The sequence below is a fragment of the Pyrgilauda ruficollis genome, unplaced genomic scaffold, assembly GCF_017590135.1.
Source record: "Pyrgilauda ruficollis isolate IOZ18807 unplaced genomic scaffold, ASM1759013v1 scaffold77, whole genome shotgun sequence".
Lineage (NCBI taxonomy): Eukaryota > Metazoa > Chordata > Aves > Passeriformes > Passeridae > Pyrgilauda > Pyrgilauda ruficollis.
This window is the reverse complement of record NW_024529599.1, coordinates 1,360,643-1,388,595: the sequence shown is the minus strand read 5'-3', so window position 1 is coordinate 1,388,595 and position 27,953 is coordinate 1,360,643. Positions and strand designations below refer to the sequence as shown.

At 54.9% G+C, this 27,953-nt stretch overlaps 1 protein-coding gene across 1 annotated transcript; it reads left to right on the top strand.

The window, feature by feature from the left end:
• Nucleotides 1-298: 298 nt before the first annotated feature.
• ITGB4 (integrin subunit beta 4) lies at nt 299-27,070 on the top strand. Its single transcript, XM_041486652.1, has 41 exons — nt 299-467; nt 4,613-4,704; nt 4,996-5,078; nt 5,564-5,665; nt 6,060-6,264; nt 6,770-6,866; nt 7,243-7,414; nt 8,032-8,295; nt 8,693-8,782; nt 8,952-9,074; nt 9,192-9,359; nt 9,627-9,703; nt 9,824-10,035; nt 10,710-10,813; nt 10,955-11,053; nt 11,810-11,936; nt 12,053-12,172; nt 12,667-12,773; nt 13,088-13,121; nt 13,960-14,148; nt 14,236-14,339; nt 14,744-14,802; nt 15,406-15,429; nt 15,588-15,736; nt 15,817-15,996; nt 16,622-16,770; nt 17,250-17,454; nt 17,907-18,067; nt 18,421-18,601; nt 18,812-18,949; nt 19,468-19,650; nt 19,859-19,990; nt 20,960-21,160; nt 22,040-22,213; nt 22,694-22,867; nt 23,774-23,923; nt 24,593-24,781; nt 25,046-25,201; nt 25,642-25,806; nt 26,205-26,318; nt 26,893-27,070. The coding sequence occupies exons 1-41, from the start codon at nt 463-465 to the stop codon at nt 27,021-27,023; spliced, it is 5,589 nt and encodes a 1,862-aa protein (XP_041342586.1). The 5' UTR covers nt 299-462; the 3' UTR covers nt 27,024-27,070.
• The last annotated feature ends 883 nt before the right edge of the window (nt 27,071-27,953 follow it).

Below are 27,953 nucleotides of genomic sequence, written 5' to 3'. Positions count from 1 at the left end.
TTATGTGGGATCGCGGGCTGGCTGCGCTCCCCGCCGGACCGGGACCTGACGTTTAACCGGAGAGAGAAAAGGGACACAAAATAGAGAGGAGGGAGAAAGAGAATTAAAAAAAAAAAAAAAAAAAAAAAAAAAAAAAAAAAAAAAAAAAACAAAAAAGGAAAAAAACAAACAAACAAAAAAACCAAAAGAAAAAAAAGCAAAACCCACTACATGATATTAAAGAGCTGACAGCACAAAGTGGTCAAAAAAAAAAAAGGGGGGGAAAAAAAAAAAAAAAAAAAAAAAAAAAAAAAAAAAAAAAAAAAAAAAAAAAGGAAAGAAAAGCCCAAAGCTGGAAATCAAGTGGCAGCGGCGAAGCAGCACGTTCCCCCTCTGCCTTCGGAGGAATTTCTTGGCTTGGTGTGTGGGTGCCTGTTATTCGGGCTGCGGCAGAGGATTTGGACTGAGTCAGACCCAGCGCTAATGAGGTTTGTGGAATTAATTCATCTGTGCTCTACAGCGTCCAGCCCGCTTGAACTTTGCTGCGCTGATGAACCGGGCAGGGAATTAATGCGCGGGCAGGTGGGCAGGACACGGAGCGGGGGCTCAGCCCCTGCCCGCCCGTTCCCTCTGCTTTCCGCGGGTTTTTGGCTGCCGGACACTGTCCGGTGCCTCTGGGCTGGCTGGGAAAGGCAACGCTCGGGACCGGGCAGGGCTTTGGGGGCTGCACGGGTCCGGGTTTGTGTCCGCAGGTATTTGGGTGGTGGTCCGGGAGAGGTGCGGGGGTGGGACGGCAGAGCAGAGCCCTTTGGGGACAGCTGTTGGAATTCCAGGGGCTGCCCTGTCCCTCAGCCCATTTCCAGGGGGAAAGGCTGTCGTGCCTCGGAGCTGGCACCCCGGGAAAGCTTTCACGGGTGAAAGTGGGCAAGGTCAGCCGGGCTGTGGGTGCCTCCCACCCTGGGCTTGTTTTCCAGACCTGGTGGCTGCCCCTGCAAGGGAAGGGGGGTTCCTGGAGGAAAAGAGAGTGGGGGGTTCAGGGTGGGCTTTGCTGAACTGCAGGTGTTGGGGTATTTGCAAATTGGTGGGTCTGAGATGGACAGGGGAGAGGAGGATTGGTGTGAGGGGGCTGACAGGCGTGGGTTAGCTGGGGAAAAGGGAGATGAGGAGCGCCCACGGAGGGGAAGGAGGGGAAAAGTGTCTTGTGGGGCCGAAGGAGCAGAGAAAGTTGCAGGAAGAGCACATGGAGGGAACGGGAGGGTTCAGGGGCTGTGCTGGCATTTGGGCAGACCCCAGGCAGGGTCCTGCCGTTCCTGCCTCTGCTCCTGGGGGTTCCCCCCTGCCCGAGCCCGGGGGGCAGCAGGAGGAGATGGAACCAGAGCCACCAGCCCTTCACAGGGTAGGGGTATTGGCCACAAAGCAGCTCCATGTGGGTGCCTGGGCTGCGTCCTGCTGTGTTTTGTCCCTGGCTGGAGAGTGCTGGGAGCTATATCTGGGGTCTGGAACTCAACCTGGGACCTGAAAACAACAAACGGAGACACTCACGTGGAGCCTGCCAGCTGCAGGAGCACGTCTGGGGAAGGAGGAGGAACGGATGGGGAAGGCAAACAAAACAAAACCAGTAGGATTTTGTGTGTAAGAGATTATTTGATTTGTGGGCTGAGTTTTTGGTAGTTTTGGGGAGTCTGGCTTGATAATTTCCAAGTTTTGGAGCATGGTCCCAGCAGCTCTGTGCCACCACACATGAGCTGTGTCCCTGATCCCTGGGCTGTGGCTGCACTGCCCATCCTCAGCACACCCTGACATTTGGATGATGCCATGGACCAGGGTCAGTCCCCTGCACAGCCCCACACATCCCCCCATGGCTGCAGCCATGAAAAGAGCAATTCCCCCTCAAGAGAGGAAAGGCTGTGCTTGGCAGCTCAATCCTTGAGCATCTCCCTCACTTTCCTGCTCCCCTGTCCCAACCTGCTGGGTGTCCCCCACGTACCAGCTGGGACCAGGCTCCTGCTGCTGCTTTGTGGCTCATCACAACCTTCTCCTTGCTCCCCCATCTGCCATTCCAGCCCTGTCCCCTGTCCCATTGCACCAGCGGTTTGTTTGGAGCGTTGCCTGGATTTTTGGGGATGAGGTAGCTGGCCCCAGCTTCTCCAGACTCAGGTTCTTGGCATATTCCTGGGGCAGGTTTGTTGCTGTGCTGAGGGGCAGGGCAAAGGCTTGGGGGAGCAAGAGGAGATGAGGAGGAAATGCTGGAGCAAGTCTGGGAAATGGTAGGAAGTTTATGTGCAGCCAGGAGCTGCTCTTTCTCCTTGTTTTTGCACAACTGAACAGATTTATTTGTTGTTGTTGTTGTCATGAAAACCCAACCAAATCCTGCAGTTTTCCTGAACTGGAAGTGCATTTTCCCTTCCAGAGGACACTTCTGAAAGTGAGGGGTGGCTGCTCCCACATTTTTGCAGGAATATTGCAGGCTGCATTCCTCAGTGGCCATGCTCTGTGCTCAGCACCCAGCAGGCTGGCATCTGCCCAGCAAAATCCTTGAAGATTGGTGGCTCACAGGGCAACAGGACGTTAATATTGAGCAGGATTTTATGGCCTTTTATCTCAGCACTTGAAAAGACGTGATGGCAATTTATGTGCCTGAGGCCCAGGGTGTGTCCATCCGTTCCTTGGTGACTTTTTCCTAGCTGGTGATTAAGGGAAGAGCCATTAGATCCTTGTGAGTTGAGCAGTCTGGTCCCATACTCAATCCTTTCCTTGTGGCCCATGCCATGGTGGGAGATGGGATTTGCTGAGTGCTCAGATGATGTTTTCACCTGTGTTGTCCTTCCACGGGCTCTGAGGGTTTCTTCCCTACCCTTTCATCCCACCCCACATCTCCATAGCCCTCTGCTGGGCTGGGGCAGAGCAAGAGAAAAAGGGATTTTCCTGGCTTCAAAACCCACCTGTGTTGGTAGCAAGGGGCACAATATTTGCCAGCGAGTCCTGGAGTGAGGATTGTCCCTAAGGAGGTCACGGGCATGTCCTGGGTGAGGAATGCTGGCCTCAGAGCCAGTGCTGCAGCTGGACTTGGGGGGACAGGGGCCACCCGAAGCCAAACCTGCAAAGGGCCCCACTGGGGACCTGGCCTGATGGTCAGTGTGGCAGGGAGGGAAGCAGAGGGGTTCCCTTGCTCAGCTGGTACCTTTACCCGTAAGAAAGGCCCTTCATTGGTAGCACAGCATATTGGCTACAGGTCCTGAGGAACAGCAAATCTTCCCGGGGTTTCCCTGCAGAGAGACTGCCCTGAGGCTCCCGTGTTTCACTTTTAGCCACCGGGCATTAATGGCTGTGGCAAATCCCTCTGGGCACAGCTGACAGGATGAGCGAGGTGCCAGTGTCCTGCCAGCTGCTGCCTGTGCACCCAGTGACTCTCACATGGAGCCAAGTGCAGCCACCAAGAGCGATGTCCTGTGGTGTCTTTGCTGGCTTGGCTGAGCCCTGTGTCACGACAATTGCTGCATTCAATGTATTCCCCTGGCTGCAGAGGCCAAGTGTGATCTGGTGCTGCTGAGACTAGGCTGGGCTTTTCCAGGGGTTTCCCTGCAGCCCAGGCTGGGCTGTGAGTGGCTGAGTCTCCATGTGACTGCTCTGTGTGCTGGATGTCCCCCAGGGAACTTGGACATCGTTACTGCACGCAACAACTCTTCCTGTTTCCTTTCCCTCTTTTAAGCGGTTTTCACATTCTTTTCATTTCAGAGTCAGGGCTGACACAGCAAGAAGGTATAAGACAATTCATCCACATTTCATATTTCACAATTGTATCTACCAGGAAGGAGATGTTTTAATGATATGTTTACACTGTTGATTTTTTCCTTGACTGCTCTTACTTGCCCTGCTGGGTGTGAGGACGAGCCTCTGGCACAGCAGCTGCAGAACTTGAGTTCTAGCTTTGTGCCTTCTGTTTACCACATCCAAATGCTGACTTCTGGATGGCACTGAGTTTTCTCAGTCACGTGTGGTGTGGGGAGAATGGTTCACTCTGTTTAGGATTTGACCTCTGTGTCCATCAAGGGGTCCTGCTGCCCTGGACAGGACAAAGGGGATCTGCCAGGCTCTCAAAACCACAGATTCATTCAACGACTCCAAAGCTCCAAGCCTGGCATTTCCCAAGACCTCACCCTCTCTTTATTGTTGGCTTGACCATCCTGGAAACTCTTAGTGTGATAGGAAATAGCTGAAGGGAGGGGTCAGTGTTGCTTTTGGGGAGAGATGTGGACAGTCACTTTGTTTTTCTTTTTTTTTTTTTTTTTTTTTTCCCTAACCTGCCAGGAAAAGCAATGTCCTGGCCTGGCCAGTGCTCACATGTTTGGATGGTGCTGGGCTCTGTCTGGGAGCCTCCTGTGCTCCAGCTGTCTGCACCAACCCCTGATGTCAAGCTGTGCACCCCAGCTCCAGGCACAGGGGTGGCATTGCTGGGAATGTTGAGCCTTTTGCAGATGCCTGAGCAGAGCTCAGCAATTGTTTCCAGCCCGGCATGTGAGGGCTGTCCCACCCCTATGGGGCTGGGAAGGGGCTCTGTGGGAGCTGCCCTGGTGATATCCAGGTGCATTTCCACCTCTTGGCTCTCGGCAATGCAGCAATCCCTTTATTTCAGGAGGAAGAGGATGGATGTGCCGCCACGGGCGTGTGCCAGGCTGCTCCTCCTGTCCCTGCTCTGCACCACAGGCATCTGCCAATGGAGCAAAAGTGAGTGGAGCCGTGGTAGCCCTGTCTGCCTCTCCCCTTGGGGGCTGTGTGTACCTGTCCTGTCTCCAGAAACGCCAGTCTTCATGTGGAGAACACCTGCTGTGTGCTTTTCCTGCTGTTTTCCATCTCCCCAATTTTTGGAGACCCTCCCATGCTACCCCGCTGCTGTTTTGCAGCCCGTTTCCACTAACCAGGCAAAACCTCCGTTTCCCCATGGGATCAGCCTTTCCCACAGCCTCCCACAGCTCCCTTTGTTTTGCCCACCCCTGATGCCCTGATCTTTCCTGGCAGACAACCGCTGTGTGCTGTCCCGAGCAAAGAGCTGCACCGAGTGCATCCAGGTGGATAAGGACTGCTCCTTCTGCACCGACGAGGTGAGACCTTGCAGGGCAGCCTGGGGCTCCTCTTCCCACCCTGCTGATGGGGGGATCCCACCACCCTCAGTGGGAGAGGGACACAAGAGCAGGGGCAGCTTCTGGATCCAGCTTCTCTTCTGGATGGGAAAGACTGCAATGGGGATTTCCTTTTGGTGTGGAACATGGGGAGGGAGGGGAGTCCAGGGCAGAATTGCAGCAATAGAGGGGTTTGTCAGAAAATGACAGTGCAGCAGAAGCAGTGTGTGCAAGGGATGGAGGGAGAGTTTTATCTCACACAAGCCAGTAACTCACTGGTGGTCACACTTCAGCTGGTGACTGTGTGAGAGCATCTCTCACAGAACCCATCTCTCTGCCCCTCTCCTGCTCTCCAAGGCTCACAGTGCTCTAGGCACAGGACCTTGCTTCCTGCCCTGTGTATTTCCTCCTTTCCCAGCGGATCTGGTGCTTTCTGTGGCTCTGATGCTGCTCTTGCTCCCTGGCAGAGCTTTGAGGAGCCGCGCTGTGACCTGCGGGAGAACCTGCTGCGCTCCGGCTGCGGCGAGGCCAGCCTCGTGTACACCCAGGGGGAGATGAGGACGCTGAAGGTGCGTGCTGGGGACAGAGCTCGTGCCCAGCCTCTCCTGAGGGGTCCTTCCTCCTTCTCTAGGCTCCTCAGCAGGAAGAATACTCTGGTTGCTATTTATGTAGGGTCTGCTCAAAAGCAATGCCTTGGCTAGCTGGGGGACCTGTGGGCCACTGGCCCTGATGCGGGCTGGGGTGCCTTTGCAGACAAAGCAGATGGAAGCAAAATGCTCACGTTCCTCTGGAGGAGGTGCCTGGCTGGACACGAGTGTCTGTGTGGGAGGCTGTTGGACAGTACATGAGGGAGGGGGACGTGCTCATCCCTGCCTTTGTACTTCCCACACATCTCCCTGCTCCTCCTCGTTGCACCAGTGCTGGAGATGGAGTCCATCCCCTTCGTGTCACTCTCCTTCACAGAATTCCAGTATCAACATGTCCCTGCAGAGGACCCAGGTGTCCCCCCAGGCCATGTACATGCGGCTGCGGGCTGGCGAGGAGATGAGCTTCAACATGGATGTCTTCCAGCCCAAGGAGAGCCCTGTGGATCTCTACATCCTCATGGACTTCTCCTACTCCATGTCCGATGATCTGGACAACCTCAAAAGCATGGGGCATAACCTAGGTGAGGGCAGAGCTGGGAGAAGAGGGGAGCCTGTTCCTGTGCTGATGAAGGCAGGCAGCTCGTCCCTGCCTGTGGCTGTGAGTCCTCTGCCAGCACCAGAGAGGGGGATGCAGCTGGCAACGGGCTGAGAGGTGTCTGTTTTCCTTGGAGCTTCTCATTATCTCTGTGCAGCCCTGTGTGGGGATGTCCCTCTGGTCCTGCAGGGATCCTCACATGATCTCCCCTTCCAGCCCAGCTGGTGCCCCCCAGAGCTGGTCTGTGCAGGGCCTTTGGCATCCTGAACCTGCTGGGTGCTATTGCAGGAGCTCCAGCTTTGGGGCTCCAAAGGGATGTAGGTTTCTGCCCTATAAAAGCCCAAAGATCTTACAAGATGACAGTTTGGGAATCTTATCTAAGAACCGACCAGCAGAGAGGATGCCCACAAAAGGACTTCTTTCCCTGGAGCAGGGAGCTCACAGGCATCTCTTTATTTATATGTGTCCCCCTTCCTTTCCTCTCCCCCCAGCGGACTTCCTGCAAGCCCTGACTTCCAATTACACCATTGGATTTGGCAAGTTTGTGGACAAAGTCTCATCCCCTCAGACAGACATGAGACCCGAAAAGTGAGTGAGCCCCATGGGTCGCTGAGGTGGGAGTAGAGGGAGTGGAAAGTGCCTTCTGTTTCTCCGTGGCTTCAGTGTCAGCAGTGCAAGAGCCTCCATCCATCTCTGTTCCTTCACTGCCAGTGTCCTCCCTCAGGGCTTGCTGTAGCACTGTGACAATGCCAGCAGTGTCATCCTCTGCTTTCACACCTTCCCTGCTCTGCCACAACTTGCACATCTTTTCTTCTCCTCTATCTCTGCCCTCATCCCTTCTCCCCCTCCATGCTGCTCAGCTCCATGATTTCCCCTGAGGGATTCTCCCCACATTTCCTCTCCTTGCACCCTGGCATCCCTTGGCTCCTGCTCCACACGAGACCCCTGGTTCCACCTCTCCTAGGCTGCGTGAGCCCTGGCACAACGCCGACTCCCCGTTCTCCTTCAAGAACGTCATCCGCCTGACCAGCAACATCAACCACTTCAGCCAGGAGCTCAGCAAGGAGCGCATCTCTGGCAACCTGGATGCCCCTGAGGGCGGCTTTGATGCCATCCTGCAGACAGCTGTTTGCAAGGTGAGGGTGGCCAGGGCTGTGTTTTTAATGAGTGGATCTTCCTGAAGAGCCATGCACTGACAGGGCAGCCAGGAAGCCCTGGTTCAGCTACAGCTGGTTCTTGCCCTCCCAGCCACACACTCCCAGTGCCAAGCTGTTTTGCATTCCCAGTTTTCCCTAAGCCTTAGAATATGTGTCCTGGTGTTTGATGCCTATCAAGGAGCTCCTTGCTGGGAATCCTGTGTGTGCTCTTTTCTCTGTCCCCCTCCACGCCTGTGGTGATGAAACTCTGCTCCCTGGAAAAGAGCCCACCTGGGCTTGGCCGCTTGGCTGAGGGATGAGCACAGCTCCAGACACGTCCAGGGAGGCGTGGGCTTGCCCCCTGTACACACGTGTGCCTGGCACCGAGCTGCTGGGTGGGAGACACCCCGTGCTTTGGGGGTGCGGGTGGATGCTGGGATTCCGGGGGACACGTGGCTGGTTGCGTTTGCTGCCAGGTGCAGGTGGTGCCTTGTCCCTTGGGTATTCCAGCTCCTGGGTATTCCTAGTCAGTGCTGGCTTGCCAAGGGCTGCAAGTGCTGTGCAGGGCTTTGGGAAGCACAGAGATAAAAGTTCCTTCTCCCCCTCCCCGGCTGCAGGATAAGATTGGCTGGAGAAAGGACAGCACTCACCTGCTCGTGTTCTCCACCGAGTCTGCCTTTCACTATGAAGCTGATGGCACAAACGTCCTGGCAGGGATCCTGGCGAGGAACGATGAGCAGTGCCACCTGGACAGCCACGGCACCTACGTGTATGACACCAAGCAGGACTATCCTTCAGTGCCCACCCTCGTGCGCCTCTTGGGCCAGCACAATATCATCCCCATCTTTGCTGTCACCAACCACTCCTACAGCTACTATGAGGTGAGGAGAGCACGGCAGTGTGACACGAGGGATTGCCTTTCCTCCCGGACCTCTGCCTCAGCTCAGACCTGAGGAGAGACTTTCTCTGAGGAGAAAGTGTTCTCCCATCGCTTGTCCCCAAGTGCTAAACCATGACCTTGATATTTGGGAGGGTGGCACTCTGTGTTGGCAGGCTGCTCTAGGCTGGGAGGTCTCAGAGTGTATTACTGGGTGCAGGAATCCGGGCTCCTGGAGGTCTCTCTGTGTTGGTTTCTGCTTCTTGTAAAGCAGTGGAGGCACAGAGCTGAAGAGTAATTTAGGTTGGAAGGGATATTTGGAGGTCTCAAAGCAGAGCCCACTCCCGTGATGGAGGAGGATTCTCAAGGCCTTGGCTGAGGGAGCTCCTTTCTCTCTGCAGAAGCTGCACAAGTATTTCCCCATCTCTGAGATCGGGGTGCTCCAGGAAGACTCTTCCAACATCGTGGAGTTGCTCCGCACAGCCTTTGAGGTAACGGTGCTCTCTGGATCTTCACTCTGGCTCACAGGGAGGGCAGAGGGTTGGCACCTCCAGGGCAGGAGAGTGGACAGAGGACAGGATGTGGCCCCCCTGGAGCAGGCCATGGGGTGGTCGCAGGTACTGCTGAAAATTAACATTGTGTTTATCCTCTGGCGCCCAGCGCATCCGCTCCAAGATGGACATCCGGGCTGACTTCACCCCCAAAGCCCTGAAGACAGAGTTCACCTCCGCAGAATTTGAAAAGACAGAATCTGGCTCCTTCCACATCACCCGTGGAAAAGTGGTAAGTCCTCTGATGGCAGCGAAGGGAAGGCACGTGTGAGGGGATGAGCTCTCCGTGTCCATCTGGGTTGTGGTCCAGCAGAGCTGGCTCATCCCTGCAGTGTGTCCCTTCCTTCAGAGCAAGTTCCGCATGCACGTGAAGGCTCTGGAGTACGTTGGTGGGCAGCACGTCTGCAGCCTCCCCGAGAAGGACCGGCACGGAGTCATCCACGTGAAGCCCACGTCCCTGAGCGACAGCCTCACGGTGTCAGCTGCTGTGGTCTGCGACGTGTGTCCCTGTGAACAGGTGGGCTCATGCAGAGGGGTGTCCTCCTCCTGCCAGCCTGGGGTGGGAATGTGTTGGCCGATGCATGTGGCTTCTGTTGGACCCCTCAGTGATGCTCAGCCTGGCCAAGATCTCCATCACTGCCTGTTCCCAGCCTGGTGTGATGTCCTGTGGTAGAGCTTGGTCTTCAGGGCAAAACTTTGCCCTTGCGTCTGCCCTTCTGATTCCTGAAACGGTCTTGGGGGCAGCTGGGCCCCTTCAGCAATACTCTTCTCTGTTCACTTCCAGCAACAAGAGTTGGACTCACCCAAGTGTAGTTTCCATGGGAACTTTGTGTGTGGACAGTGCATCTGCCACCCGGGCTGGTAAGGACTGTGTCCAGAGCCACACCCCTGCCAGGGACGTCCGTGCCGCGGGCACCCTGCCCAGGACCCTGCTGTGCTGTGCTCTGCTCCTGCCTCTCTCAGCACCATCTCTGTCCCCAGGCGAGGGGACACGTGCGACTGCTCCCCGGCGTCGTCGCCCAACAACGAGGCCTGCGTGCGGCCCGGGGATGCGGAGCCGTGCTCGGGCCGGGGCGAGTGCCTGTGCGGCAAGTGCCAGTGCTACTCCGAGGAGCAGAGCCTGCGCTTCGACGGCGCCTTCTGCGAGTTCGACGTCCTGCAGTGCCCGCGCACCTCCGGCTTCCTCTGCAACGGTGAGGGCAGCCCAGAGCCCCCAGGTGGGGGTGGATGTGCTGGTGGCACAGACAGGGTGTCCCGGGCTGGTGGCACTGGCACGGGGGCTTGGGCGACCAGTGGTGGGCTGCAGGGACTCTGCGTTTGCAGGGGTGCAGGGAGGATGCTGCGTGTTGAGGTGAATTCTCTGTGTGTGGAGTTACAAGGCTTGATTCTATTTCAGAAGGCTGATTTATTATCTTATATATTATATTAAAATGCTACATTAAAACTATACTAAAAGAATAGAGAGAAAAGAAAGATCAGAAGGCTACGAAGAGCAAGAATAGAATAGAATGCATAACAAAATCTTGTGACTGCTCATAGTCTCGACACAGGTGGCTGTGGTTGGTCATCAACTGAAAACAATCTACGTGGACTAATGGAAGATGCACCTGTTGCATTCCACAGCAGCAGATAGTTATTGTTTACATTTCTTTCCTGAGGCCCTCAGCTCTCAGGAGGGAAAAAATCCTAAAAAAGGATTTTTAATAAAACATCATAACTACAGCTGTGGGGTCTGTTTGCAGCCCCTTTGCACTTCAAAAAGCCCCTTTGCAGCCCCTGTGCACCCCGAGGAAAGCGGGGGAGCCGCAGGCAGGGCTGGGGGCATGGCGCTGCCCTGGAGCCCAGGCCATCCCTGCTGTCCCCACAGATCGTGGCCGCTGCTCCAGGGGCGCCTGCGTGTGCGAGAGCGGCTGGGAGGGCCCGGGCTGTGAATGCCCCACCAGCAACGACACCTGCATCGACAGCCGAGGGGTAGGTCCTGCCCTGCCCTCCCCAGGGACCGCTGCTCCCGGCAGGGCTGCGGAGAGTTGCCCCAGTGCTGGAATCTCTGGGCTGCTGAGGTGCCTTCTGACTCCCAGAGCCGCTCTCAGGCTGTCACCTCTCCTCTCGCAGGGCATTTGCAATAACCACGGGAGGTGTGAATGTGGCAGATGCATCTGTGACATGGCTTCGCTGTACACCAGCTCCACCTGTGAAATCAGCTACTCCCTGGTGAGTCCCTCTGGGCTCATCATTTATCCCAGTGCAGAGCTCCCAAGGAAGAAAGGCAAAGCAGAGGTGAAGGCACATCTCAGGCAGGAACAAAATTTTGAGCAAGGGTTTGTCTCACCTGTCCTGTGGCCAGAAGGGGTCTGGCATGGGAGCTGCTTTGCAGCCACAGGCTTTCTTTGGCTTCCTGTTCACCAGCAGCAACTGTTGAGAGTCTGTCTGTGTTTATCTGCACACTGGTTTGAGGCTCAGCTTGTGGCTTGTTCTGATTTGCTTCAAGATTGGGAAAAAACTAATTTCACAGAATTGCAGACTGGTTTGGATTGGAAGGGACCTTAAAGCTTATCTCATTTCAACTCTCCTGCCTGGAGAATTGGGCAGGGACACCTTCCACTAGATAGAGTTGCTCAGGGCCCCACCCAACCTGGCCTTGAACACATTTGATTTCCCCATTGACAAACATGGGCTATTCCCACAGTAGGGATGGAGAAAGCTGATCAGATCACGTTTTGGAAAGGCCATTGAAACCCTTGGAGAAGATCTAATTGCTGTCCAAATGCAGGCTGTTTGTATAAGAGATTTTGGAGTCAACTGGGCTTATAAATCCTTCATGAGCTGCTTGTTCTCAGTAACTTCTCTTTTTGACCTGGACCTTGCCCTGGCTGTGGGATGAGGAGCTGCCTCTCCAGCTCTGCCTTCCAGAGGCTGCATCCCCCTCGCTCCTGGGGGTGTCCCTGACCATCCCACCCCCTCTCCCAGGGCTTCCAGGCTGTGTGTGAGAGCATCCGGGACTGTGTCCGCTGCCAGACCTGGGGGTCAGGCAACCTGAAAGGGAACTGCAGCTCCTGCCACCTCCAGATCCAGATGGTGGAGGAGCTGAAGAAAGGTAATGTGGGAAGCAGAGCTGGGCACAGCTCTGCTGTGTGGCTGTGTGCATGTAGGGCTGCTCCCCAAGTCTTTCCTGGCCCTGTGACTCCACAGCCATGTCCCCTCTCCCCACAGAGGAGGCTGGTGAGTACTGCTCCTTCCAGGATGAGGATGATGACTGCACCTACCACTACACCCTGGAGGGAGACCCCAGTGTCCTCCCCAACACCACCGTCCGTGTGCAGAAGAATAAAGGTGAGCAGGGCGCTGGGGGGAGCAGGGGATGTCCAGCCTGGGATCTGGATCAGTGACCAACTCCAGGGTGCCCCCAAACCCTGCTTTGTCCCTTTGCTGTGCCCCTGGGCGGGGTCAGCTGCAGGCAGCACCTTCCTGCCCACCTTGCTGTGTGACACAGGAGGGTGACCCTGTTTGTCCCATGAACTGCAAGGGGTGGAACATGGCACTCTCAGAGAGACCTTTAGAGATCAGATCCTTTCCCCTGCTACCATGGGCAGGGATTGCTGCAAGGTGCTGCAGCCCTTTGGTGTGGCTGGGTGTGAGCAGAGGTGTGACAGCCCTCCCTGAACAGCATTTCTCATTGTGAGGCACTGCCCAGGTTAACTGGGCTGCTGCATCCCTCAGAGAGCTGTGGTCCAGCCTTTCCCCTCTGTCCCCGCTTCCCTGCTCCTCCCTCCCTGCACACCCCACACGGGGCTGATGCCTGGCAGTGACATTGCTGTCACTTGCAGAGTGCCCGCCTGGGAGCTTCCTCTGGCTCATCCCACTGCTCATCTTCCTCATCCTGCTCCTGGGGCTGCTGCTCCTGCTCTGCTGGAAGTTCTGTGCCTGCTGCAAGGTGAGTGTCTCAGCTGGCTTCCCCAGCCCAGGGAGAGAACCAGATATGGCCAAAAACATGACAGATTTCCAGAATTCACCCAGCCTCAGCATGGCCAGCTTCACTGGGGATGTCCCCGTGGTATCCAACATTCTGCTGTTGCCAACATGAGCTGCTGGTGAAATTTTAGCCAGATTTCCCCCATCTAGCTAAAATCAGCTTGAGAGCCCCATCCACCCGCTGCCCACACTGGTGTGGACCCTCCCTGATGGAGACTTGGAGGGGTTTTGTGCTTGGCCACAAAGTGATTGTGTCTCTGGCCGTTTGTTTTCTAGGCTTGCCTGGCCCTGCTGCCCTGCTGCGCACGAGGTACCAGCCCTGGGTCCTGGGGGAAGGGCTCTGGGGTTCACTGCCTTCCTGGGTTTGGGGGGTGCTGGGGTGAGCATCCCTCCTCTCTGAGAGGTGGACTGGGGAGAAGGCTTCTAGCACAGAGCCTGAGCCAAGGAGTCCTGGAGCTGCTGGTCCACTCTTCTTCCCTGCCCCACACCCTGCTGTGAGAAATGGATTTGTAAAGGATTTTCAAAATGTATCTGTATGCAAATACTGAGAGATAAGGTGTGTTGAGTTAGGAAGGCTATGGAATAGAGATTACATTGTTGAGAGAGAGATTGAACTACAAATAAGTTTCAAAATATGGCTTTATAAAAAGATGAAACATTTTAGAAAATTAGAACTGAGAAAGATACATAGTAGCAAGATTACATGGGGTAAAAATATAAGTGATTGGTGTTAGATGTAATAGCAACATTGTGTAGTAAAAGTTAATAGGTTGAAAAACATTTATAAAGTATTTTAACTAAGTTTGGTTCTGATAGAATGGTGTTGAGTTTTACATCTCTTATGTCTCACCCTTCATCGAGACTGATGATAGAATAAAATCTTTTCAAATGCCTCTCAGCCACCCCATCTCTATAAAAGCTAAAAAACCAAACACCTGGGCATCCCACTGCTGTCTCTCCCTGACCTTGTGATGCTTAGCTGCTGAGATGTGTTCTCCCCGCTCACGAGCACCCTTTTCTCCTGCATCCCCCTCCCCTGCTGCCATCCCAACACCCTCAGCGCGGTGGAAACCCTCAGCATCCCCCAGGACAGAATCTGTGGCGTTGTCCCGCTGTGCCCAGGCTCTGACCCAGCCCTGGCTCTGCAGGTCGCACCGTTGGCTTCAAGGAGGACCACTACATGCTCCGCCACAGCCTCATGTCCTCCGACCACCTGGACACGCCCCTGGTGCGCAGCGGCTCCCTGCAGGGCCGGGACACGGTCCGCTGGAAGATCCACAACAACGTCCACAAGCAGGGCGTCGCCTCCCCCGCTGCCACCAGCCCCAAGGACCTCGGTGAGCGTCCCCGTGCCTCCAGCTCCCGGGTGGGTTATTCCTCTGAGCAAGAAGGATGGAGTTGGATTTGGGAATTTCTCTTTCCAGTTGCCTACGGGCTGTCCCTGAGGCTGGCCCGGCTTTTCACGCAGAACCTGACGAAAGCGGACACGCGGGAGTTCGAGCAGCTGCGCAAGGAAGTGGAGGAGAACGTAGGAGCCTGGGCACAAGGGGGGCTCGGGGTGGCCTTGGGGACAGCCACACAGGGGGCTGGGCAGTGCCCCTTCCCTGGGAACCCACAGCTGTTGAGAGGAAGGAGCAGTTTTTCTTCTTTTGTGAGAAAGCACAGTTTTTAAGGTCACAGTTGTAAGAACTGGCGAAGCATCTTGTTGAGGTTCTGGATTTGCTTTGGGGCATGTGATCTGAAGCTCCTGTTTGGCTTCAATTTGCAGCCTCTTGCCATGTCCTGGGATGAAACCTGGTGTGGGAGGGTGAGGGAGGAGGGCCTGGGGTAGGCAGAGTGCTCCCGTGTTTTGTGGCAGCAGCAGCATCTGCTCACTGAGCACATCCTGTTCAGTGAGGGATATGCTGTGAAAGTCCCTCTTGCTCCTCGCAGCTGAACGAGGTTTTCAAGCACATTCCTGGTTGCCACAAGGTCCAGCAAACCAAGTTCAGGTGAGTCAGTGGGGGAGAGACTCCTGCAGGACAGGGTTTCCCCAGGGCAGAGCTGCTGATGGGGTGGACCAAAGAGCTGGGGTGTGAAATCTGCAATGCTGGGAGGGAGTGTGGTCTGTGAGACAAGCCTGGTGTGGTGCTTCACCCACCCAGGGCTGCAGAGCAGAGCCCACCCAGCTGTGGAGGAGATCTCAGATGAGTTTGGCTCTGGAGCAGCAGGAACAAATCCTGGTCGCATGGTGCTTGATGAGAGAATTCCCACTGGCTTCAAAAGTTTCAGCCTGGTGCAAACTTAGGAGTGCCTGGTGCAGGCTGGGAGGAATTTGGGGATGCCAGTGCTGAGCAGGGAGTGGTATCTCCTCCCCACAGCCTGATCCAGATGTGGTTTCCCCCATGGGCACGTTCCTTGCTGTGTTGGGAAACCCAGGGCAGGAGAGAGCAGCTGGGCAGGAGGGAACATGTGCTGGGGCCCTGTGGGATGGGTTGGCACCCGCAGGGCAGTGCTGCAGCTCAGACCTGCACAGCCTGTGATTCACACAGCACTTTGTCTCTCCAAAGGTGTTAGTCACTCTGATTTGGGTTTGGCTTTTTTTATTCCCCCAGGTTACAGCCTAATTCTGGGAAAAGGTAAGAGGAATTTGCAGCTCTCTGGTGCAGCTTCTCCCTCTTTGTACAGACACGTGTGGGGTGACTGAGTGCCCACACACTCACTGGCCCCCCAGCTGCTGTGTGAGATGAGTTTGCCTGGTCCCAGCTCTCACCTGCCCTTCCCTCCCCCCTCCCAGGCAGGATCACACCATTGTGGACACAGTGCTCACTGCCCCTTACTCAGCCAAGCCAGACATCATCAAAGCGGTGGAAAAACAGGTTTCCCATGAGGCCTTCAATGACCTGAAGGTTGCCCCGGGTTATTACACTGTGACCTCAGACCAAGGTAGGGAGCAGAGCCTGGCACTGGCTCCTGGCTGGGCACAGGGGTTATTTCCCAGCTCTCACTCTTGTCTTTTCCCCCAGATGCTCAGGGAATGGTGGAGTTCCAAGAGGCTGTGGAGCTGGTGGATGTCCGTGTCCCACTCTTCATCAGGGATGATGATGATGATGAGAAGCAGCTGCAGGTGGAGGCCATCGAGGTCCCCAACGGCATCGCGAAGATTGGGCGCAGGGTTGTCAACATCACCATCATCAAAGAGCAAGGTGAGGGGCTGTGACTGTGTGAGCTGCTGGTGTTTGAGTGTCCTGTGTGAGCTGTTGGTGTTTGAGTGTCCCATGTGAGCTGCTGGTGTTTGAGTGTCCCGTGTGAGCTGCTGGTGTTTGAGTGTCCTGTGTCCTGACTGATGTGGTGTGTAAGGCACAGTTTGCATACCTGAGCACCCCTGGGCCACAGAGCAGAGATTTGCTTGGTGACTCCTTCCTGAAGTCACCTGGATCTAAACTAGAGCATCCTTTAATGCATCCAAAGGAGGGTGATCTTCCCTGCTGACAGAAACATTTGACCATCACAAGTTTAGATGCCAATTCCATGACAGATTAAGGGCTGACCACATTCCTCTGCTGCTCCAGTTCATCGAGTGCTGGCATGAAGCAGAACCTCTTTGATGTTATTGTGCTAACATCCCCAGCACTTTCCCTCTGCTTCCCACCTGGTATTATGAGCAGGGAGCACAAATGGCAAGAGGGGAAGTCTCCAGCCCATGCAATGATATTTCATGCACAGTTCACACCCATGGGTGATTGGAGCTCTGTTTGGGGAGGATACCTGTTTGGGATGTGATTCTTCATGTATTTGCTCTACACATTCCTTCTCTTCTGCCCTTTCCAGCCAGCAGCCTCATCACCTTCCTGCAGCCAGCCTATTCCCACAGCCGCTTTGATAAGCTGGCCAAGATCCCTGTCCTCAGGGAGATCATAGACAACGGGAAATCCCAAGTCACCTACAGGACCCGGGATCTCACCGCCAAGAATGGCAGGGTAAGCGTGGTGCTCCTGGCCTTGGCAGGCAGGAAGGAGGGGGAATGTAGGGCTCGGAAAAGGCCAGCCCTGGGGGTGCAGAAGAGGAGTTATCAGCACGTGGCTGGGACAGGGGAGGACCCAAGGCTTGAGGTCAGCACAAAGGTAAACTTTCTTCTCCATCCCTTGCTCCCTTGGGGAGGGAGGACCTGAGAGCATGTCTGTGCCTGAGGCAGAGGGTACCAGCTCTCCCTGGAGCTGTGGGCACTGGGAGGCAAATGAGGGGGCATTGACTGTGGGATGAGGGGAGGCTCTTTGGGAATCTCCTTATGGATACTGCAGGCTGTAATCATAGAATCATAGAACAGTTTGGGTTGGAAGGGGCTTCACAGACCATCTCATTCCAACCCCCTGCCATGGGCAGGGCACCTTCCACAAGACCAGGTTGCTCAGAGCCCCATCCAGCCTCACCCTGAACACACCTCTTCCTTCTCCTCCAGGACTACATCTTCACGGAGGGTGAGCTGGTCTTCCAGCCTGGGGAGACCCGAAAGGAGGTGCAGGTGCCCTTGCTGGAGCTGACAGAGATAGACACCCTTCTCAACAACTGCCAGCTCAAGCAATTTGCTGTCGACCTCCTCCACCCCAAGTACGGCGCCAAGATTGGTCGCTACCCCCAGACCACGGTGACCATTGCTGACCCAGGTAGGGGCTGGCAGTGGCTGCAGGGGCTGTGGGACCTCCTCCCCAGACCAGCCCACCCCGATGCGGTGCACAGGGTTCCATCCTCGCCCAAAAAGCCGCAGCGAGGTTCCTCCCATTGGTAGATTTGGGTCCCCCTCTAGAGGCACGAGTGGGAATAGTCACTGGGTGGGAGAAGTTGGATCGTCTCCCTCAGTAAAGAAATAGAATGGATTCCTAAGTCCTTTTCCTTGGAAATTTGACTGAAAAGCCATAAAAATAAGGGAGAGGTAGGATTTGCCAGGAATGGTGTGTGGTGGTTCCTGTGGCTGGACAAGCAAAACTGTCATCAAGTGAGTCAATAACATAAATAATGTCTTTATCACAGCATGGCAGGGCAGTGCTGAGAGAGGCATGCTTCCTTCTTTTTCATCCAAGGGAGGGACTGGCACTGATGTAAACTTTCTTGTCTGCAGAGCTGGTGGATGGTGTCCCCTCCATGACTGGCCTGGCCCAGGTCCCCCAGTCCCCCAAAGGCCGCCTGAGTGCACCACTTAATCCCGATGCCCGTGCCCTCAGCTCCAGGGAAATCAGCTTCAACTGGTTTCCTCCACCAGGAAAACCCCTGGGGTACAAGGTAAGGGGTGAGTGGTTCCCAGGGAAGAGTGTGGGTCCCTTCCTGCAGGTGTTTCACACAGACATTTGTACCAAAAGTGTCCAAGTACACACCCAAACGAGGGAGCAAGTTCACCCCTTGAACCCTCCATCCTTGAGGGACCATTGCTGGTGGATGAGGGATATGCAAGAAAGATTCCTGGTGGGTTCATCTCCAGTTCCATCACTTATCATGAAGTGCCCAGACTGTCCTGGCCTCCCATTTCAGAGGAATGACACACCACCATTCCAAGAGCTGATTTAGTAAGAGACAAGGAATTTCTCACCCATCATGTGAGGTTCTGAAGGAATCATGGCTTGCACTTGCTTTGCCAGGTGAAATACTGGATGCAGGGAGACCCTGAGTCAGAAGCCCATCTCATTGATGTCAAAACCCCATCAGCAGAGCTGACCAACCTTTACCCCTTCTCTGACTATGAGATGCAAGTCTGTGCCTACAACGCCGTGGGAGAAGGGACTTACTCGGACATCGTCCGCTGCCGCACGCTGGAGGAGGGTGAGTGACCCCACACCTTCCTGCCCTCCACGTGGGAGCAGCTTTGTCCCTCTGCACCCAGCCCTGAGCTTCTGGTGCTCTCGGGGTCAAGTACTGAGTGATCTGGGGTCACTGAGTGATCACAGCAGCCCAGCTGTGATCTGGGGAACCCTGGGCATCCTCTGGCTCCTGGCTCGCAGTGACGGGCGCCCTTTGCTTTTGCCTTCCCAGTGCCCAGCGAGCCCGGGCGCTTGGCTTTCAACGTCGTGTCTTCCACCGTGACCCAGCTGAGCTGGGCTGAGCCTGCAGAAACCAACGGGGTGATCACAGCCTACGAAGTCAGCTACGGGCTTGTCAACGAGGACAATGGTAAGAGCTCGGTTTGGATGGGACGGTCCAGCTAGGCTGAGGGGCTGGAGGATACTTCCCGCAGACTGGGCCAGTCCCAAACAGCAGCAGCAGAGCCAGAACAGCTCCAGGCATGTTTCTTTTGAGAACTGGGGTTTGGATGGTTCACTTCTTGATGGAAACAGCACAGAAAATCACCAGTAAAGATTTAACCCTGCAAATGCCAAAAATCTCTGTTCCCATTCACTTCCATAGTTTTATGTTGTTTTTCATCCCAAAAACTTAGTTAATAGGTCTAGATAGAGGGGTGGGGTGCCAGGAAGAAGTTATTTGTGACACACCAGCAAAAGAAAACTTCTCCTGTAGGTTGACTTCAGCATTGGGTTTGGGAATTCCCCTGAGGTGATGCTGCTTGTTGTGAGCAGCCCAAAGAGCTGCTGCACTTATTCCCAGAGCCAGACTGTATCCTGACACCAAAATGTGGGGTGTTGTGGGGTCCTCTGTGCCTACTGGGTGACAGACATGCCCGTGCCTTGCAGTACCCTATGGGGCCATGAAGAAGGTGCTGGTTGAAGACCCCAAGAAGCGCATGGTGCTGATCGAGAACCTGCGGGAGTCGCAGCCCTACCGCTACACGGTGAAGGCCAGGAACGGCGCGGGCTGGGGGCCCGAGAGAGAAGCCACCATCAACCTCGCCACACAACCCAAGCGACCCATGTCCAGTGAGTGCCAGCCTGGGCAAGGGGCAGAGGGACAGGGGCAGTGCTGGGGAGAACCCCCCATCACCCCAACTGCTTCCCCACCTCCTGTTTGCTCTGCTGCTCCAGCCATCCTGGGAATGCTGAGGGCCAGCCTGAGCATTGTACGGCTTTTTGCTGCTTGTGTGTTTTTTTGCTGCTTGTCTAATGGCACTTTCTACCTCTCCTGCAGTCCCCATCATCCCTGATGCCCCCATCATTGATGCAGATGGAGGTGAGGACTATGACAGCTACCTGATGTACAGCACAGACGTGCTCCGCTCTCCAGGCGGCAGCAAGAGGCCCAGTGTCTCTGACGATTCAGGTTCGTGTCTCTGAGCTTGAAAAGGTCATTTCTAACATTCATTTTCCTTAACAGCAGCTTTCAGCAATGAGCTTCACTGCTGCTTTCCATCTCTCAGGGATGGGGAGATCCAGGTTGTGGAGGTGGTGGAAATCAGCAAAGCTCAGTCGCTGCATCCATGGGATCACTTGGTTGGTAACAGTGTAAACAAGGCCAGTGCCTCCTTGTTGTAGCCACGGGGCAAAGAGAAATCTCAGTGTGGGATGGGAGAGGAGCTTTTCATGCTCATCTTCCCTTTGTGTTGCCATTTGGCTGGACCATGAGACATCAGCAAACAAGCACCAGCCAAGGCACAAACCTCTGAGTCCCCTGGATGCTCAGGGCCTAGGCCAAGCCAAGAGGAGGGAAGGCAGCAGTGCTGGGAAGGCACTGGCCTCTCCTCCTCCATCCTTTCACTTTCTGAATAACTCCCTGGTCTTGTGCTGGGACATGAACCATAAGTGAAATGATGAGGTGTGTCTGTAGGATCTTCTCTGGAGGGTTCTCCAGGGCCTGGGACCCAAGAGTGAGTCCCCTGGTCTTCTCAGAGAGCAAGGTGATGGGAAGATCAGGAGTCCAACCACCCCAAGTGCACACCAAGGAGTGATGAAACCTCTCCTGAGCAGAGGACAATTGTTGCAGACTCTTCATGCAGGGACAGGCGTGTGGTGGGACTTTGCCTCTCACCTTCTGTGATGAGGGACGCAGGGCTGGAAAACAGTCTGGGGGTTGAGGAACCCCCTGCATGTCACGCTCCCACCACTCTCCACCTACCAGATGGTTGCACCACCTGAACTCCTCAGCTCACGCTTGGAACACGGGCTGTGAACAGGCATCGTCCCCGCTGGTGCTTGTCCCTTCCTCTCCCCAGCAAGCAGCACGGAGGTGGTGGGTGGCCCACCCTGACCCCTGCAGACCGTGCCAACACCAGTGCTTGCCTTGTCCCAAAAGGCTCCAGGTGGAAATTTGTGCCGTTGCTGGGAGAAGACCTGGATCTTCGCCGCATCACCTGGAGGCTCCCACCCGAAACCATTCCCCGCCTGTCTGGCAGCAGCCACCTCTCCTCGGACACCGAGGGGCTCCTCCATGAGGAGGACAGCGCTGTGGCTCCTGGCACTGCGAGGAGGAGCGGCACGCCCCGGCCCCAAGCAGGTGAAGGACGGCTCTGTTATGGCACTGAGTGTCCTGTCTCGTCCTGCTTTGAGCCGAGGGGCCCGAGGATGGGCTCTGTGCCCCCTGCCTCCCCCTGTGTGCCACCCTCGTGTTGGTGTGATCTGCTTCAAAACCTTGTCCTGGTGTGTCTGCTCACACGGGTGTCAAGGTAACCCCCATCTCGGCACGGACTTGGGAGCCTGCTAGCAAGTTGCTTCTACCAAAGGCTGGACCTTCAAGGCAGGAGCAAACTCAGATGATGCCTGCTAAGTGCCACCTCCAAGGCAGCTCTTCACCTTAATTAAGTGCCCTGAGCTTCTGGGGCAGGTCTGCTGGACTGTTAAACAGAAATCACTCTCTTGCAGGTGGCTGATCTCTCCTGGCCTGCTGGGAGGGGATGGGGATTTGTTTTTCACAGACCAGAACAACAGAGTGGAGTTTGCTTTTCAGATCCAGCTGAGATGGGATCCAGAATGAGATCTGGAGAAACCTCCTCCATAAAGGGCCACTTTCCTTCTTCCACCTTCTTTCAAAATTCGAAATTATAAACCAGTGCTTGCGTCTAAGGGGAGATGTGAGAGAATGTGGCGAGAACCACAAGGCAGTGCCCCAGCAAGGCCGAGGTCTGGAGTTACCTTGGGCACCGTGGGTGTGTCTGGTGCAGGGAGAAGTCTTGTTTATCTCTTTGTTTTTGCATCTAGTGTTGGGTGTTGTGGCTTGTTCTAGATGTAGTATTCCAGAATCACGTTCCAGAGTGGCTGAACCTGGGATTCAGCCGAGGCAGGGGGGCACCATGATGCCTTGTGCTTCCTCCCCGTGGAAAGTGGAGCAGCAGCTTTGTCCACAGCCACATTCCTCACGGTGTGCCCTCTTCCACAGAGCACTTGATGAATGGCCGAGTGGACTTCTCCTTCCCCGGCAGTGGCAGTGGCACCCTGACCAGGACAGCCAACACCAGCTACCACCAGCTGAGCTCCCACGTGCACCAGGAGCACAGGGTGATGGGCAGCTCCTCGCTGACAAGGGACTACTCCACAATGCTGATGGGGCACGGTGAGTACCACAGGGATGGGACCTGCCCTTCCCTTCCATCCCCGTGACTTTCTTTGGACCTGCACCCTAAAGCCCTTGTGGGGTGAGGACTGTGCTCACAGCTAAGGTGGCCTATGACCCGCAGGTCTAGAGGGTCATGTCCCCACCACTGGTGTCTTGGTGCTTTGCTAAGGCCTCTCTGCTTCCAGACAGTTTGGAAAGGGGTCCCATCCCTCACAGGGTGCTCAGGGAAGGGAGCTCCATCCTTATCCTCACACCACGAAGCACTCCAGGGAGAGCACATGTCTCTTCTCCTCACACTGTCCAGCAGTGTGGTTGCCTTTCAGCTCCACGTGTGTCAATCAGCCGGTGCTGACAGAAGGTGGCTTAAAGATTCTTCACACCTGAGCCTTAAAAAGTCACCTGTGCAGGAGCCTGGGCTGAACCTGCTCTGAAATCTCCAATGGTGTTTTTCTCTTTCTTCTTGCACCATTTCTGTAGATTACCAGGGAACACTCCTCCCTCCCATCCATGAAGATGCTGGGAGGACACTCCTCCGGCCCCGGGACGTGGGTTTCAGGAGCAGGGCAAAGGTGAAGGGTTACTACCCCAGCATTGGCTGTCGGGACTCTATAATCATGACTGATGGGCCCACAGGGATGTGCAAGTACATAGGTACAGCTTGTCCAGTGCTTCCTGCCAGCCACACATCCCATAACAGCCCAGCCACCGTCCACCCATGAGCTGCTGCCATCCACTGCTCACCTCAAACCTCCTCTCCATGGCTTGCTGTGTGCTGTGCTGATCTTTCTTCTGGCCCAGCCTGCACCTCCATCACATCACCTTTCCATTTGCAGGTGAATTGCAGGTTTCAGCCCATCTGGACTGATTAATTCACCACCACTGCTGCCAGTGTGCTCTGATCAACCCATTGTCCCCATTCTCTTCATTCCTAACGAGCTTCTTGTTCTCAGTCTTACTCCACAGGCCTTTGAAGAGCTCTTGGGGAGAATGTGTGCTCCTTTTGAGATGTCCCTCTGCAAGCTCCTTGTCAGAGAGGGGCTTCAGTCCCTGGGTGTCACCTGGGAGGCTGCTGTGCTCTCTGTGAGCCTTGTGTCCCAGTGGGATGAGCTGAGGAGCACCCCAATGTGGTTCCAGGCCTCGTGAACATGAGGCCTGAATCATGAAGCCTGATTTAGCTGTAGATTAGGGTCAGTCTTAATTGACCTACACCTGATGAAGTCTATGAAGCTTCTGGCAGACTGCACAGGGTGCTTAGGGGTGAGGAAGGTCACAGCCAGCACCAGGCCCCTTCTCCGGGCTCTCTGCCACATGCAGGGGCATGTTGCCTACATTAACCCACCCAAGCTTGGCACCCTGAGGCCATGGGACATCCCCGTGGCTGTGCAGAGCCAGCCAGTCCCCCTCATGACAGGTCAGCTTGCAGAGGTGACACCTCGCCACGTCCTCCCCGAACCATCAGGACCATCCCATGTTTGCCTGTGCCACCCCCTCCTCTCCCCCAGCCCCCTTAGCCCCCATCCCCAGAATCTCCAGCCTGATGTTCCCTTTCTGCCTCAGACTCCAGGAAGCCACCGGGCATCCCCGACACCCCCACCCGCCTGGTGTTCTCTGCCCTGGGCCCCACGTCCCTGAAGGTGAGCTGGCAGGAGCCGCGCTGCGAGAAGGAGGTGCAGGGCTACAGCGTGCAGTACCAGCTCCTCAACGGAGGTCAGTGAGCACCGCTGGGCCTGGGGGCAGTTCCGAGTGTGGAGAGTCTGCTCTGGGGCTTCTGGCTCTGGATGACCCTGCTCTGAGCCAGGGGGATTGGAACAGATGAGCTCCAGAGGTGCCTCCCAGCCTCAACCATTCTGGGATTCAGGGTCCTAAATCTGCTTCTTGTGTAGCTTTTTATTTTTTTTTTTTTTTTTTGGTGAGGAAGTGTTGCAGCTATCTCACAGCTTTCATTCCCTGTTTCTCCTAGAGGGAGAGCAAGTCCTGGTATTGTTTGTAGAATCATCTCTCCTCCAAAAAAACAAACCTCTTTTGACAGATTCTCTCCATCAGCACAAACATCTTACATGAATTTTTTGCAACACATGGGAGGGACTTGGAAGAAGGATTGAAGTGAAAATATCTTATTTTTACATTAAACTCAGGACAGTATTAGTGAAAATATAATTCCTTTGTCTGAAACTCCTTGAGCTTTCAAGAAGCCGTTGTTTGTCCCAAGCCTTTTTTGGAAAGACATCTCATCCTGCACTACCCATTATTGGTAGCAAGGTGTGATGCAGGTGCTTGGGGAGGGACCCTGGATGGCTTTTGCAGGCAGTTTGAGACACAGTTTAGGGAAAGTTGCAGCTCTTTGTGCCTTGACATCCTCTTCCCTGTGTGTCCCAGGAGAGGTGCACAGGATCACCATCCCCAACCCCAGCCAGAACTCGGTGGTGGTGGAGGACCTGCTGCCCAACCACTCCTACATCTTCAAGGTGAAGGCGCAGAGCGAGGAGGGCTGGGGCCCCGAGAGGGAGGGAGTCATCACCATCGAGTCCCAGGTGGACCCGCAGAGCCCGCTCAGTCCCGTGCCAGGTGAGGTGCTGGGGACAGAAGGGTGGCACTGATGTCTGTGCTGCTCTCTGCACTGCTGCCTGGCTGTTTGCTGTCCCCTTGCCACATCCTCGCCTCTCCTTTCTTTCCTCTCTGTTTGGAACAGGATCTTCTTTCCCCACAGATTCACTTCACGCTTGTTGTCCAGGAAGCTGAGCTCTTCCAGCTCATTCCATAAATGCTCTGTGCAGATCCCTCCCAGGCTCCCTTTGCTGTGATTCTGACGTGTCCCCCGTGCCCTTGCAGGTACCCCCTTCACCCTGAGCACCCCCTGTGCCCCTGGACCCCTGGTTTTCACTGCCCTCAGCCCGGATTCTCTGCACCTCAGCTGGGAGAGGCCCCGTGAGCCCAACGGGCCCATCCTGGGCTACAGGATCACCTGTGAGATGCTGCATGGAGGAGGTACAGCATCAGGCTGAGGCAGCACAGGTCCCTCGAGCACCAGATACCTCCAGCTAAGGCAGCAGTCTGCTGCATTTTGGCTGGGACCAGTAAAAGAGTTGTTTGCTTGCATCAGGGCAGACAAAGTGGGGGCATGAGGCTGGTTCCAGGCCTGGGAGCTGGTGGCTCCTGACACTTTGTGCCGTTGCGTGGTCTGGGCTAATAAATGTGGTGGGAAGAGGAAGGAGCTCAGCCAAAACCCCACGGAGGTTGGTTGTTGAGGCTCCCCACTGTAGTGAAATGAGGTTGATTTAACCCCTAGTAGAAGTGGGTGCAGTCCTACAGGCTGTGGGTTGTAAAGCTCAGGGACAGCCAAGGCAGCAGAGTTGAGGGGGAGTTTGAATGTTTGGAGGGACCATCACTCTGCTCTGTCTTCACCACTCTGTATCTCCATGGCTTAGGGGAGCCTAGGACAATCTATGTTGAAGGAGACAACCTGGAAACCACCCTGACTGTGCCCCACCTGAGTGAGAATGTCCCATACAAGTTCAAAGTGCAAGCCAACACCACCCAAGGCTTCGGGCCAGAGAGAGAAGGCCTCATCACCATTGAATCTCAGGACAGAGGTACAGTACCCTTGTCTTTGTGGAGGTGCAAAGAGAAACCTCTCAGAGCAGGGAACACAACTCCTGCAGTCACTTTCCAGCTCTGGTGGTGACTCCATGCTCCATTATAGACCTGGAGACAGTTTTCCGTGAGGGCAGTGCTGTGCCTGGTGAGCAGAATGAGGGAACACCTGCCATTGTTTAACTTGTGGTGAAACTTCTGCCTGTTTGTACAAATACCTGGAGGCAGCTTCTTACTGCCCGGTGTGAGACCTTTCCAGTTCTCCCAGTTCCTCCTGAACCTAGCTCTGATATCAGCAAGGGAAAATTCCTGAGCTTGCTGGTATTCACTGTGCAGGGTTGAGCAGTTGGAAGCTCTTTGTTATTTCTTGACTGTTATTTCTTTTCTTTCTCCCCAGGTGCTTTCTCCCAGTTTGGAGGACAGCAGTACACGAGAGAAGTTTACAAATTCCCCACTGAATACACAACCAAAACCAGCATCAGCCATTCCTCTCTGGATCCCCACTTCACAGGTAGGGGCTCATTGTTGCTTTACAACCCTCAGAAAACAAAGGGTAATTCTGCTTGTCCTAAGGTCTGAGGCTGCTTTTACCTCAAGTGCCAAAGGCAGGGGAGGAGGGTCCATCAGGTGGGATTGAAGGGGGTCAGCTCTTTTCCTACACTGTGTTCCTGCTTTGCCCCAGGGAGAGCTGCAGTCATTTCCACACGTGCTGCCCAGTCCTGGAGGGAATGCTGTATTTGAGAGTCCTCCAGCACTATCACTAGGGACCAAATCATAGCTCTTCCTGCAAGGTTCAGTCTCTTCAGAGCAGACAGAAACAGAGCAGGGGGACAAACATCTTTATTCACATCAATGCAGCTGTCCCATGTTATCCCCCTTGAGCTCGTGGGTTCGTGCTGTAACATGAGAGTTTGGGAGCTGTTGGGAGATCCATCCTCTTGAGTGACACAGCAAAGCACTGGATCACTTGGTGTGGAGAGGTCCCTAAATACCACTTCCTATGCTGGAAAACAAACTGCCTGGAGTCACAGGGCAGAGCAGAGCCTGTTCCCTGTGACCCCACACTTGGTGCCTTCCCCTTGCAGACGGGATGCTGGTGACCACCCAGCGCGTGGAGAACTCCAGCAGCACCCTGACCCAGGAGTTTGTGAGCCACACGGTGATGGCCAGCGGGACCCTCACCCAGCAGCTGGAGAGGCAGTTCTACGAGGCCTGAGCCGGGCAGGCCGAGCACCAGCAGGACTTTTGGGATCAGGTGCCAGGATTTTATGGAACAACCCAAAGGTGCTTCATGCAGGTGGTGCTTGGGCAGCTCCTCCTGCAGGCACAGATCTCTGTGGCACTCCTGGACTCCTCCTTTGGAGCCCAGCACACTCAGCTCTGGCACAGCTGGGTGTGTAAGCTCATCCTTCAGGGCAGAAATTGGGGTGTCTCCATGGCTTCAGCCTCCCCAGGTAAATGGAATGGAATGATTTAATTGTCAGGTCCACGGTTTTGAGAGGATCTCAGATGTCAAAACCATGATTTATAGAGGGTCACCATTTCCATTTTTGCTCCAGGTTCTCTGGCAACTCGCCTGTTCACTGGAGTTGTTTTGTTCAGTATGGGGGTTTTTATGAGAGCTGCAGAGGTAGGGTTTTTGGGTAACCTGTGCTTTCTTATTGCACCTATTTGTGTCTGTCCTTTGCTGCTGACATTTGGTACACAATAGCAAAGACTAACCTTTCATTTGTGTTGCATTACTTGATGGCCTCAGATGCTTTTTTTTTTTTTTGCATACAACATTGTACAGTTTTCATAGTATATATATAAATATATATATGTATTTTATTATTTTATAAAAAAATGGAGGTGGATGAGACCTATGCTGAATGTGGAGGCTACACTGGGATTGTGGCTGCTGGGAAACATGAATAACTGGAAGAAATGAGTTAAGGGCTTGATCCAAAGGCCACTTGAACCCTGTGATGAGGCTGGTGGGCTCTGTCTTGGACCTTGTATCCTTCAGCACCAGAGGCTCCAGTAGAAGGCTGCAAGGTGCCAGGTCCACTCACTGCAGAACATCTCCCAGGTGGAGCCCTTGGACACAGAAGGGCTGGGAGCTTCCTGGAAGTGAGGGATGGGAACTGTGCTGGGATTCCTCACA